The 13,626-nt window shown below is 42.3% G+C and overlaps 1 protein-coding gene across 2 annotated transcripts; it reads right to left on the bottom strand.

Annotated features, from left to right (window-relative positions):
- Nucleotides 1-705: 705 nt before the first annotated feature.
- Nucleotides 706-13,397, bottom strand: LOC129174679 (annexin A13-like). Of its 2 annotated transcripts, none has more exons than XM_054766484.1 (12): nucleotides 13,348-13,397; nucleotides 13,099-13,271; nucleotides 9,137-9,212; nucleotides 8,033-8,127; nucleotides 7,791-7,958; nucleotides 7,681-7,714; nucleotides 6,299-6,378; nucleotides 5,881-5,949; nucleotides 4,124-4,225; nucleotides 3,964-4,039; nucleotides 2,272-2,384; nucleotides 706-1,676 (listed from the first exon to the last, which is right to left on the bottom strand). In XM_054766484.1, exons 2-12 carry the CDS (start codon nucleotides 13,111-13,113, stop codon nucleotides 1,557-1,559), a joined length of 948 nt encoding a protein of 315 aa, XP_054622459.1. In that variant the 5' UTR covers nucleotides 13,114-13,271; nucleotides 13,348-13,397; the 3' UTR covers nucleotides 706-1,556. The 2 variants fall into 2 exon arrangements, with proteins under 2 accessions (XP_054622459.1, XP_054622455.1); XM_054766480.1 differs by having other exon boundaries at nucleotides 7,791-7,961; nucleotides 13,348-13,392.
- Nucleotides 13,398-13,626: the final 229 nt, after the last annotated feature.

The following is a 13,626-nucleotide window of genomic DNA, read 5'->3' as shown; positions in this document are numbered from 1 at the left end:
GAGACAAACATATTTTTAAAATAGTGGGGTGTCTGTTTTTAACAACTGAATTTTACATATCCAACATCTTTATGAATTATTACCACTTTTAACTACTTTAAGCATATTTATGCATTTTAAACTGTTTTTAGCCATGTTAACTTATTGTATCCTTTTTTATGTACCTTACACTTTCAACAAGTCCTTATGAAGGGACTAGTCCCCAATCTCATCCCTTCAGACTAGAGCTGTCCTATCTAGTCTTTCAACAAATCTGAAGGGACTACTCCCCAATCTAGTTCCTTCAGACTAGAACTGTCGTATCTTGTCCCTATCTTTGAGCGAGTTTTACTAGAGCTGTCCTCTCTAGTCTTAAAGCAAGTCTGAAGGGACTAGATAGGGGATTAGAGCAGTCCTATCTAGTCGTTGAGCCTGAACTGATGAAGCCTGCTCGGCTGAGGGACGAAATCAGACAACTTGAGCCGTCCGGTTCCATCAATTAAAAAAAAGAGCATGGATGAATGAGAATATTCACACATATGTATTTTGATGATTTCTCTGCAAAAGCCAAGCAGAGTAAGACATAGTCCGCACTATAAATGTATGTAAACTTAATCAAAATATGTACCCCATGTATAGTAGTAAAATATAATATTTGTGTGTTCCATTAAAATGATGGACAGTTCTATAATAAGACCATGTACAAAAAACTAAACACATTCAAACTCCCTTCAGCTATTAAGTTTTTATTTTCTTTGCATGTGTATAGCACTTCTTGCATCAATATGTAGTCTTTATGTAGTCTAGTAGTCCATTAAATGAGTCTATTACAGCAGCCACTATCATCTTAGCTTTACAAAGCACACAATTGTTACATGAAAAAAAAAAAAAAACATCAGTGGGCTTTCAGCAACATTCAAGCCTCGTACAAGCAAACTGTCCTAAATGCACACGTCATCTCCACTGTTACATAAGCGTGATAACTGCGACGTGTGAGCAGCCGTTTGTCCAGTACAGTGAATCCATGACCAAAACAATACAGTTTGGTAAGTGTCGTTAAAAACCCCCACACATTAAAACAGTCTGATTACAGTAATTGTCTGGTATGACGATGGTCTTTCGGCACTTACGTGTTGAGTGTTGCAGCTGTAAATCATTTGCATACTACAGTATAGGAAAGGCATCTTTGAGGCAAATCAAATGAAAGGATCAAACAGCAAAACAGTGAAGCAATGCCATGTGTCTGAAATGCCAACTGGAGGAGAAATGCAATTATGTATGAGTGAGTTTGCATGCTAAAAGCCAGTGACTGCATGTACAGTATGTGTATGCGTTTACACAGAACTACGGCAGTAAGAAAGTTTCCACTGAATAGAATCATCTTGGAAAAACTCTCAACGGCAGTTAACATTTTGCTTTTTGGTCCATGCTGCAGAGACATTAGAGACATAGTGGACAGACACCTAATTAGGAGTACATGACAGCAAGGATAGCGAGTAAGTAGTGAAATACATTGATGGAGTGCTTGCAGGAGGTAGAGAGGAGGATAAATAAGGCCAGGAAAGAAGAAAAGTGTTTCAGTGCAAGATCTCCAGCAGGAGACGCTTGAAGTCGCCGCCGCACTCCGAATCCAGGGCGTCTTTTAGGGTGACGTCGTACTTCTCCAGGTACATGTCCTTCACCGTCTCCAGGTCGATCTGGTTGGTAAAGTTGCCGTCGGCACAGAAAAGAGCTCAGTTTTTGCCGGGATTTCATTCGTTGTTGTTTTTCCACCATAAAACATAAAACCAAGTAAAAACATACAACATCCAAGCAGTCGTATATTTACTTATTGGGGGAATAAATATATAAAAAATAAAGCAGCAAGAAAACCCAGAGTTTGTAGTTTCTTTTGGTGTGTTTTTGTTTTAGAAGAGTACCGCTGACAACAAAAAGGATGTGATGACAACCATAGAACCAAAACTGGAACTGATGTCCACTGTGTTCTTATTATTACTAAAACTAAAAAGTTGGTGTCCGTGTGGTGTCTCGCTGCCACATTGTGTCTTTGGGAACAGTCCCGTCTTCAGTGAAGGTAAAAGTAACCTCAAATGTTCATTTAACCCTTTTATTCCCCATTTTTATAAATTTACACGTGTTTTGTGTTAACATTTGAGGGTCAACCGCTGATGACATCATAGGCGGGCGACATAGCTGACTTCCCGTTGCCAATTTGTTAGCTAGCTAATAGGATGCTAACAAGAAAGGACGTCTTCTGATATTAAAAAAAAAACAAAACACGTGCGCACTCACCTCAGAGCGACCCACAATGATGCGGATGAGAGTGTCCTCATCCGTACCGAGTCCTTTCATAGCAGCGTTAAGACGCCGGGCGAAGTAAAGCTGGGGGTTCTTGGCACACCTTACTATAGCACACACACATTCACTCAATTAGGGCACAAATATTTGGTAAATATCTCCTGTAAAACGTCAACCTCAGCTGGAACATCTGGCTTCCTCCCACATTCCAAAAAGACGCATGTTAGGTCATTACACGCTGGACATGTGCATGGGTGCGAATGTGAGGTGGTGTTCTATTATACCAGGGGTGTCCAAACTTTTTCTATCGAGGGCCACATACCGAAAAATCAAAGGATGGACGGCCACTTTGATATTTTACATTTCGTAAACCAGCTCGTGTAGATTTACTGTATATTTCAAGAAAAAGCAGCCATGTTAGCTTTGTGATGCTTTTTGAAAAGGCATTTTATTCGCCTAACATTCTTCCTTTATTACTTTTTTTTCCTTTGCTCATTTCCCCATTCCTCTTGTAGTTTTTTTCATTTTACAAATATTGCAACATTTACATTTTCTTTTCCCCGTATCGTTATGACCTCATTCCTATAATATTTGGACTTGATTGTCGTAATATTAGAACTTTTTCCCCAACCTAAAATTCCAAAAAATTGCAACTTTGCTTTTTGTTTTGTTTCTACATAATATGATGACTTTAGAAAATAGCGTCTGTTTTCCTTTAATATTTCAACTTTCACTTTAATGAATTAGATTTGAATTTTGATTATTATTTCATTGTTTATTTTAATAATTAGATTGTTATTATTGTTTCTTCCTCATTATATTATGACTTCTTTCTCATAATATCATTAATTTATGCTCTTCACATTTAAACTTTATTCTCATAAAATTACTGCTTTTTTTTTTTTTTTGGTGGTCCACTGTGGTGAAGAGATTTACCGGATCCGGATCCTAGTTTCTACCCCTACCTAGTAGAACCGCTGCTCCTCCGCATTGAGAGGAGCCAGATGAGGTGGTTTGGGCATCTGGTCAAGATGCCTACCGGACGCCTCCCCGGGGAGGTGTTCAGGGCACGTCCCGCCGGCAGGAGGCCTCGGGGAAGACCCAGGACACGTTGGAGAGACTATGTCTCTCACCTGGCCTGGGAACGCCTCGGGGTCTGCCGGGAGGAGCTGGATGAAGTGCCGGGGGAAAGGGAAGTCTGGGTTTCCCTGCTTAGGCCGCCGCCCCCGCAGCCCGGCCTCGGATAAGTGGTAGAAGATGGATGGATTTTCATTTTCTTGTTTATTGTATTTTTAGAATGTGCCACGGGCTGCAAATGGCCCCCCAGCCGCACTTTATAGTAGTTTCTATCATGGTTAAAAAAAAACAAGTAATTGATACGCCCAAAAAAAAAGTCTGTTGTGTTTAACTCAATGCAAGTTTTGAGGCCGGATCGGCTGTCGATGCTCGTGCTTCTGTAGCCAAGTGAACTTTTGCGTCTCATAAAAAGTGTGCAATCTCTACGCTTGACAAAAAAAAGCGTGAAGCGTAAAAGCATAAATGCGTAAACAGTGTACGTGTACGTGTACGCGGGACACTTGGAGCGAATGGGATGTGTTTTCTTCTATTTTCAGACGAAACATTTTTGTTTTTACCAAAAGTTTGTATTTGCAGGTTAGTGTTGTGGGAAATCCTTTCGTTGCATACCTAGAGTGACGTAACAGTCCTTTAGAGTTCCTGTGGCCTCTGAGTCAATTGTATCCAAAATATCTGTCCCTGAAAGCTTCAAGACAAAGTTGAATGAATCAAGATGGACATAAAGTAAGGATGCCAACCAGTGCGTCCTCACAGAATGAACACTACTTACCGCCTCATAGGCCTTAAAAGTGGCCTGAAGCTGCATGTAGTTCCTGTGTGCCAAGATGTGGCTGAAGGTGGACTCGTCCGTGCCAAACGTGCCTTCTCCAGCCTGTGGGTTACAAATAAATAAGAGCAGGAAACCTTTCAGTCCGATCTGGTTCCAATTTGCAGGAAAGATGTAAACACACCATTTGGCTGAAAACTGTTTGAAGCTAAGTAAACAGTAATGCGCTCATTTTCAGGTGCTCAAAACCTGCTTGCAGCAAAATGATCAACATTTTATGACCGGTTGAAAAATGGCAAGAATTTACATTTTGCACTGTTGGATCTTAAGGAGGCTCTAAGTAGAGTTTCAAAATGGACAAAGAAGAAATGGGAGTGAGTCAAAAAAGCAATTTATTGCAAACAAGCCTATTACATCAAAAGTTTAAGACCACAGCCTTTAAAAGACTAAATCTTGGCAAAAATGTGGCTTCTGTTATGTTCTGTGTTGTCGCTCTGCTGCCGCCTGCCGCCATGTCATTTCAGTGCACCATCTCCCTGCAGCAGGCGGAGCTTTCCAGTCACACCTGTGCCTCATTAGCATCTCCTTATTAGCGCTGCAGCGCCAGCACACCGGTGCCAGATTGCACCGTCATGCTCCACACGCTCACCTTGTGTTGTTTGCTACCCTCGCCTCGCTTTCTGGCTTTTAGTTTTGTACTATTGTCAAGAGTACCTGCCCGCCTTGTTTCAGCTGTTTTGGGTTCCGCTATTGTGACCTTTTCCTGCTCTAGTTTATGTAGCAGTGACTTTTTGTTGGGCCTTTTCTATTAGTACTTCCTGCCTACTAGCTTAGTAGTGATTTTTGTATTAGTAGCTTTTTAGTGGCGCTGCCATTTCTATTTGTTGTACCTTTTTTCATTTTTTCTTCTCTCTGATGATAAAGAATGGAACCTTGACGGTCCTGATGGCTACCAGCGTTACCGGCATGACAAGGAGATCCCACCTGAGATGTTTTCCACACGGCACAGTGGAGGGGGCGCCATTATGATCTGGGGTGCTTTTTCCTTCAATGGAACAATGGAGCTTCAGGTTGTGCAGGGGCGTCAAACGGAAGCTGGTTATGTGAAGATGTTGCAGGGGGCGTCCCTCATGACTGGCGGACCTCGTCTGTGTGGTGATGACTGACTTTTTCAACAGGACGACGCTGAACTTCACAATGCCCGCCTCACGAAGGACTTCCCGAGGAATAAGCTCACTCTTCTGGACCACCCTGCGTGTTCCCCTGATCTAAATCCAATTTACAACATTTGGGGATGGACGGCAAGGGAAGTTTCCTAAAATGGACATCAGTTCCAGACGGTGGATGCCCTCCGTGAAGCCATCTTCACCACCTGGAGCAACTACCGTCATGTGCGATGTCATGTGAGGTGTCGGCTTACTGATTCATTCCACAAGTGTGCTTTTCTATGCCAGTTTTGTGTTCTTTTTTATGTGCTGCCTTTGCAGAAGGGCAAAGGAGAAAAGTGTGATGAAGACCACAGAACACACAACCCGTCTTTTATACTGCATACGTACGATGTTGCTGCTATTGGAATCTTAATATCCCGAGGGGATTATTGAGGTCAATCTAATCGAATGTACGTCAACCAGCATCATGGCACATCGGAGGTTCAGGTTGGGCTCACGTGACCAAACACTTAACATTAAAATGGTGCTTTTGCAGACATAAAATCAGATGAGCAATTAACTCTGCGCTCCACATCACATCTGAGAAAGTACCTCAAACAAAGACGTGGCGTCCTGTTCGGCCAAACCCTCGTCCACCTCGTAGCCCTCGTCTCTGCTGGCCTGTAGACAGGTTTGATGATGAAGATAAAGAGATTTAGCAAGGGGGAGAAAGGCCGACGCGATGGATTACACAAATATCCTCGCATATTTGATGGGATCATACTCATCTGCAACACATTCATAGGATATAGTAGGAAGTCACAAGGCTTTGTTGTGTTTGTGGTTTCTTTCAAGGGGAAGGAAAAGGGTGGGGGCGATGAGAGGGATGGAGATGGTATGCAGGCATAACAATGGCGCCGTGTGTTGCTAAACATCTCAGTAGGCGAACACAAGCACACACAAAAATGCACCATCCGTACTAATGATTCATTTACTCAATGGTCCTTGATCAGGTGAATCAAAAGCTTACCTGCAACAGAGAGATGAGAAGGTTCCTCACATCTCCACTGGTGTCATCCTCTACATCGGCCTCCAGGTCACGTTCGTGCACTGCAAAGTCATTACTTTAAACAAAAAGTTCATATTTACCGGGTTCAATATATTTGATTCTAGTGAAAGTGTATCACTGTTGTACAGTAATCCCTCATTTATCACGGTTAATTAATTACGATTAAGATTCCTTATTTATAAATACAATATTTTGGTAGTTAGAGCATAGAAAACCTGTTTACAACCTTCTAAATACGGGTTTTAACATTATTAGAGCCCTCTAGACACACGGTAACACCCCTATAGTCACCTTTGTATTTGTACTTTATTTATCCCACAGTGGGGAAATTCACTTTTTACCTTTACACCTTTAATTCATACCTTTAATTCACCTTTACACTCATATTAGCCATTATAGTTGACATAATACGAGTAAATAAGACATAAATAAGATTCGTGCTCGTCTGCGTTGCTGTAAATGTGTTTCGGCGCTATGGGGAGCTGAGTGAGGGACGAACAGGAAGTGATGTCAGGGGTTCAGAGTTGAGTTTTAGCTTCATTACGGCCCTAACAGTAGCCGGTGTTTTTATTAATGATTATTGTGCCTGTTGTGAGATAATTCAAACCTGCTGGTGCTTGTGTGTCTCACCGAACATTACAGTAACATTTGTGACACCGAGTGACGAGTATAGAACTACACAGTAGCACACACATCATCACAACATCTTTGAATGCGTCTTCTGCATGCCTTATATTTGTATTTTAGTTCATTTTGCCATTTTTATGCTTAAACACCTAACCCGGGCAAATAATAGGTAACATTTGTTTAAATAGGTATATATTTTTCCTAAAAATAGGCCGTATCCAACCACGAATCGGCATGATTTATTCATGAATATATTTTTGTAAAACTGCGAGAGAGCGAAGCTGTGAAATTCGAACACCGAAGTGGCGAGCGATGACTGTTCACATAACCGTATTGTTTTTTTCATTCAATCCAAATGCCTACCTCGCTCACGGTGCAACCAAAAACTACACAAAAAGTAAAAGTACCACACGGACTAGGCAGGTCCCAAAATAAATGTTATATATAAATACAAAACAATACTATTTTATGGTCATTTATAACCCACTAGGCATGCCGGGGAGCCCACATGTACACTTCCCCAAAAGGGTGTTACCCAGCATACCTTGCGGGTGACACACTGGTATGAAATGGTATTGTTTTGCATGCATATTCGTGTTTATTTCCATACTCGCATCATCCGTGTGTTGTAGTTATTGTGTGCAGGGTCACCATGGCAACAATTTTGAAGGTGTCTGTGGTATTTTTATGATGACTCAGCCAAAAACAGAACCTACCCTGGGCGTAGGCCTCCTTGTAGGCAATGACGTCCTGATCGAAAACACAAAAAGAGCAAGTTGAGGGAAGCCACTTTAACAAATGGGAACATACAAGAATATTGGCAGACCTCATTGGCAGCCGTGCACAGGATCTCAACCAGCACCGCTTCGTCCGTGCCCGCCCCCTTCATGGCCTTCCTCAGCTCCTTGGCGAAGTACACGCTGGGGGGGTCCAACATGGCCACGATGGCGCTCTCCAAGTTACCAGTCAGCTCCTTTTTCAGGACCTCCTCCAACTCCTCAAAAAAGAGAGACGCGCCAGATTGCCGACAGGCAGGAAGCGAGGGAAAAAAGGCGGGCGGATACTTACATCATCATACTTTTCAAAATAAGCCTGCTTGATCTCCAGACGTTGCGCTGCAGAGCGATTGGCCAGTATTTGAATAATGGCCTCCTCATCGGTGCCTGGGGAATAAACGCATCAAGAGTCAATTGAAGTCATCGAGGTTATGTTCCGTTATGTGGCATCACATCTCGGCTTGCTTTATAGGACTGAACATAGAGTTACAACAACTAAATCACACACAAAAACACACTTTCCTGCAATATTGACATCTAGAATATGTGAAAACATTTTTGCTTAAATCTAGCCTCATAAAAGCAAATTTGGTCTCAATTTAAGAATCTTATAAGAGCATTTGGCTTGCTTCTTACCTTTTAATAAGAGCATTTTACCTAAATCGAGCTATTTTAGGACTCATTCTTGTCTTAAAGGTCACGGGGAAAAGATTCTCGTCCTAAGAATTCTAGCCAAGCAACTTTTGCTTACCGCATTGGCTGAATTTTTTGCTAGAAATAAAAGAAGTTGTCTCATTTTTAATATCATTCGGGCTGCTTTCAAGTATGGCTGTTTTTGCAGTGTATAAATCCCAAAACAACTACACTTTTCTGCAATGTTGATGCCGACGGTCTCCAATCGCTGGACATCCGCTGTCGTAGGTTCATGTCAGAGTCGGTCAAAGTTGTGTTCCGGGCATCACATCTTGTCAAAAGACAGTCGTAGTCGAGTCACAACAAGTAAAACACAAGAGAAAACACTCTTTCTGGTGGCGATACACTCGTAAGATGATGTCATTAAAGAAGAGTTGCTATATTTAGCGTTATTTTCTATCTACATAAATGTCCGATAACTAAAATAGGATGTTTCCTGACTAACTATTTGGAAATGGGCACAAAAAAGAGGCACCGGTCACGTCCTCGGGGCTCCACTAATGTTTCCTCCCCTCCCTTCCCCGCTTGACAAACCAGTATTTCCAGTGAAGGTGCAAATGAGTGTGTACATTTCTGGTTGTGTGAAACAAGAGCAAACGACGACCAAGCTTCACCTGCGTGAAATGACTGAGCTTTGTTTTATGTTCCGACGCGTAACCAGAAAGCCTTGACCGAAATAAAGTAAGAAGATGAACATACTCACCTAAACCTTTGCACGCTTGTCTAATAGCCTTTATGTCCGTTGTCGTATCAAAGTCCTCAAATGGGACGATGGTGGGCTGGAGAGTAAAAACAGACATGGCAGTCAAATGTTACTGCTGTACTTGCTCTCTCCGACATAAGACACAGTGTGTCCCATGCATTCATTTTTTACTTGGACTGTTCGAGGAAACATTTCAAATCCGGAGGAACTGACCGACGGCTTCTAGTTCGCAAGAGCGGTCTTTCTCCCGAGCACTGGCATTGCGCTTGCTTTGCATTCACGCCAACAGAAGATTCAATTGCTAAACTTATTTCTTGGTCTCATAGTATTATTTGGACTGTTGTTAGAATAAAAGAAGGGTTGGTCCCAACAGAACCACCACAAAGAGATCAGGTACTACCTGTTCTCCCTCATTCATAAACGCAAAACGCGTACGATGCCAGGACGATTCAGTAACTTTAAATCGATTCGGTATCCTCTTAGCCAAAAATTCAACCGGCGTGACTGTGAAATGAATACTGGAGGTGCAGGTGAAGTTTCCTAGATGCCCGTTGCTTTTTGTAAGGGGATCAGGTTCTAATGATTAATGCCCTCACCTTAGGGCGCAAAGGGAATGTGGTATGGTATCGTCAATTAGGTAGTGAAACGTTCTCACCTGATCAGAGCAGCCGTTTGAAAGAACGGTGCAGCAACTAGCAAGTCAACTAGCGGCCTCCTTGCGCCCTTTGCCGCTTAACAGAGACACCGAACGGGATAGCGTGCTGTGGTGGGTTTATTAGCAAGCGTGCGCCATTTATTGCTTCCTCGTATGTGAGCGTGAACACCCACCTGTGCCCACGTGACCACGCCCCTCTACACCCGTGCAGACTAAACACAGCGCTCTCCACCACACTTTAAACCCGTCTCCCTCGAGCAAGAATACACGAGTGACAGACGTTTGGCAGCGCACATCCGTGTTGTGACCTGGACACGCCAGGCTGGATGATGACGTCACTAAGCGTCCCTGCTACTGGACCGTAAACGACCGTCTGGAGGCGTACAGACGTCTTCATCATTAGAAGTGCTAAAAAAACAAAAGCCTGCCATACTTAAATCCTAATGCTTTATTTCCGAGTATCGATTCTATCGACTGATTGCCTTTTAAACGGTGTTACATCAGTAAATGTCGTCAGGAAGGGAAACTTGCTGAACACAGAATCATCGGATTATAAAGCGATGCATCGACGTAGTGAATGAATGGTTGTACTCCTACAAAAAAGGGTAAGAAGTTGACTTAGGGATATTAGTGTACATATTCAGGGTATTCCCCGTGTTTTTCGGTTAACGTGGAAAATGTGCAGTCAAATTTTGCCTTGGTTTGCGTACATTTTCGTGTTCGCATACAATATGTCTTGTTGTGTTATTAATACACTGCATGAGTCCAACTGTGTTCTAAATGTATTTATTTTTTTATCAGAAAAGGTCCCACGGAAACAGGAACTGCAAATCAGCTCCGGCGCCTGTCTATGATGTCATCAGCCGTTGACTCTGTAGTTCTTTGCTAACTAACACAGTTACGCCACAAGTCTCACAAATATGAACACAAAACACGTTTAGAATTGTACTTTTACATGCATAAAACAATTCTAAATGCATATAAATGGCGAACGAAAAGGATAAATGAACATTTAAGGCTCCTTTTAATCTTGCAGTGGACCCTGCAAGGTTTCTAGCGTTTCCTGTTCTGTAGTAAGCAGCAGTAGAACATAGGTAAGTTTCGGGAAAATATTAGATCCCAACAAAAAAAAGGGAGAAAAACTGATTTTTGTGCAAAAATACACTTCAAGCTTTCATTTTGACACACGTTTTGCTTTTATGGCAGCTCAAATATCTAAACGACTACACCACAACATAAACGACACAAAAAAGGGGTTGTTTTACATCAAAATAACAATTTATTTACAAATATAACACCATGAGCTATTTACAATTTCACATTTGGAACTAAACTGTGTGTGTGTTGACGTGTGCGCGCGTGCGCATGCGTTACAATTTCCCTGCAATGCGTAACGCTACACTCCTCCACGCTCTCCCACTTCCTCCTTGCTGTCCAAATACATGGAAAAGGTCATCAAAGATTATCAAATGCACTTCTGCCACCTTGTGTATAAGAATAAGTACGTCTTTGGTATTGAATGAGTTCATGTTATCGGATTTATTGGTATAATGTCATAATTCCCTCATATTGGCTCCATAATTATCGTGTGCCGCTAACTTTTACCTTCCTTGAAGACGTGGCATCGAGACACCACACAGACGCCGCCTTCCCGTTTTTGTCCTGATTTATTTCTTGACTTCAATAGTGTTTCCCGCCTTCTTTATCAAAATCCTGGCACCTGCAAATTTACTTGGCTCCGTTTTGGGTTATTTTGGAGCCGTGATCAAAAGAAAAGCAGAGACTTGTGGTGAGAAACACGACTGAATTTAAGAAATAACTCCTGGCTTGGCCTGTCACGATAACAAATTTTGGTGGTCGATGATTGTGCTACAAATTATTGTCGATATTCGATTTTATCGGCAATTTTTTGGGGATAATTTTTTTTTTCATACATTTTCATGAAAAGGTGTAATTCACATTTGAACAACTGGATGGTACTCAAGTATAGTGTACGGTGTACCTGTATGAAAAATTAACTTGACACAGAAGTTGCCTGTATGTATGTTTTTGCAAAGTAGCCAGCGACGCTGTCTGTGGGTGCGCCCCTTTGTTTATACTTACCAACCGAACGCCTCAGTACACGTTGACTATCGGGACGAAGGCTCCGTTGCCTGAGCACCTCCATCTGTAGCTTTTTTTCCCCAGTTGAGAAAACTGTCCGTGTCAGTCGTCGGTGTTCATGAACTCACCGTGTTCCTTTGTTTAAAACCGAAATACTCGCATTCGCTTTTGTGCCGTCATCCACGTGTATGCTGGCTCACGAAGCTGCTAGGTAGTAGGGTAGCAGCTAGTAGCCCTGCCTCCACAAAGAGGCTGAATGAGATGAGCCCACTCACTCTGTTCATTCCACGCTAGAACCAATGTGCACAGACAGATGCAGAGTAAACGTAGCCTTGATTGTAAACCTAGAAAAACATGTTTTGTGTTGACATTTTTGGCATTTTTCTGACATTGTGCCTTTTTGCTCAATTTATTCCCAATTCAGTAGTTTTTTTTTTCTTTCTTGTTGTTTAACTTTATTTCTAGAAATGAACCGCGGGTCGCAAATGGCCCCCAGGCTGCACTAAGCAGTTAACTCAACATTTGTTCATCATTTTTGACTGTAAAAGTTTGCTTTGCCATTGACGCTGGAAGTGGTTTTACCCCATAACGAGACGCTCATATTGCAATTATTGGCTTATCGTACTAATTCAAGCTGCTAAAGCGCAAACACTGCGTCCCGCGCGTTGCCACAAAGCGTTTCTAATGAGTAATTTATCATCCCCAATGAAACAAGAGGAGGTTTGGGAGTGGAGGTCCTGGGTGTGACATGCAGGCCATTTTGTTGTGCACAACGTTGCTGTGTCATGGCTGAGAGCGTCCTCCCTCTCTCCATACAATGCAGCATTATCGATTACACTTTCCACATTATTACTGCTGCCTGCCTCCACCTTTGAATTGTGCAAAAATTGTTTTGAAAAAAAAGGACTACTTCAAAGATTTGAAAGCTGAATAAAACCTACTGTTGCGTTTATTATTATTATTATTATTATTTTCCTTTGAATTTAAATACATCCACAGCTGACAAGCTCGCCAGCCCAGGTGTAAAAAGTGCGTTTTTAAAAGGAAGGGGCGTGCAAAACTCCTGAAATGGGACACAACTAGCCCCCAAACAACGAACAAGACATTTGACAGACACTTTCGTTACAAAAAGTACTCAGAAATCCAAAACGACGAGCACACTTCATTAGAATTGAGATTATTACGTCAGTGGATGTTTGCCTACCTGCACGTTACCCATGATGCTCCTGACCAGTCTGTGTTGTTATTAACACAACAAGCAAGTGTTGCGTGTTCGGATGCGTGTGTGATGATGAAAAGGAGTGTCAGGTCTGGTCGGATGATCCTGCAGAGACTCAGCCCTGTCCGGTACCGCAGAAGTGACGTCACCATTGCGTACTTTAAAAAAAAAGGCTATTTATATCAGCTGTTTTAGTCAATAACTTATTAATACGGGACAACAATATACGGATACCATGAACGCTTCTTGTTTTGGTCGATGTGGTTTGTGCTGGACAGGCCTCATTTATAGATGTCATGACTCCAGTCCCCCACCGGGTGGCAGCGTTGCACAGCACGTGGAAAAACAGTTTTTCTGAATCAGCCGAAAAGGACGCAAAAGGAGGGGCGAAGGACAACAGGTGAAAGTAATAATGACCTGTAGCGGAAACGCGGGTAGGTAAACGTTAATAGAAGCCGACAACGTGCGGTAGCAACCATAACCAATGCAAAATGTCCGACAGAAGGCTTGGAT

The sequence above is a fragment of the Dunckerocampus dactyliophorus genome, chromosome 2, assembly GCF_027744805.1.
Source record: "Dunckerocampus dactyliophorus isolate RoL2022-P2 chromosome 2, RoL_Ddac_1.1, whole genome shotgun sequence".
NCBI lineage: Eukaryota > Metazoa > Chordata > Actinopteri > Syngnathiformes > Syngnathidae > Dunckerocampus > Dunckerocampus dactyliophorus.
The sequence above is the reverse complement of the archived record's forward strand: the minus strand, read 5'-3'. Positions and strand labels throughout refer to the sequence as shown.

Bases quoted from the DNA above. Each gene is read 5' to 3' on its own strand.
- LOC129174679 (XM_054766480.1), bottom strand. The intron at 7,715-7,790 runs GTCTGCCAATAT...GTTTTCGATCAG, and splicing joins TGTGCACGGCTGCCAATGAG to GACGTCATTGCCTACAAGGA. The intron at 6,379-7,680 runs GTAGGTTCTGTT...ATGACTTTGCAG, and splicing joins CAAGGAGGCCTACGCCCAGG to TGCACGAACGTGACCTGGAG.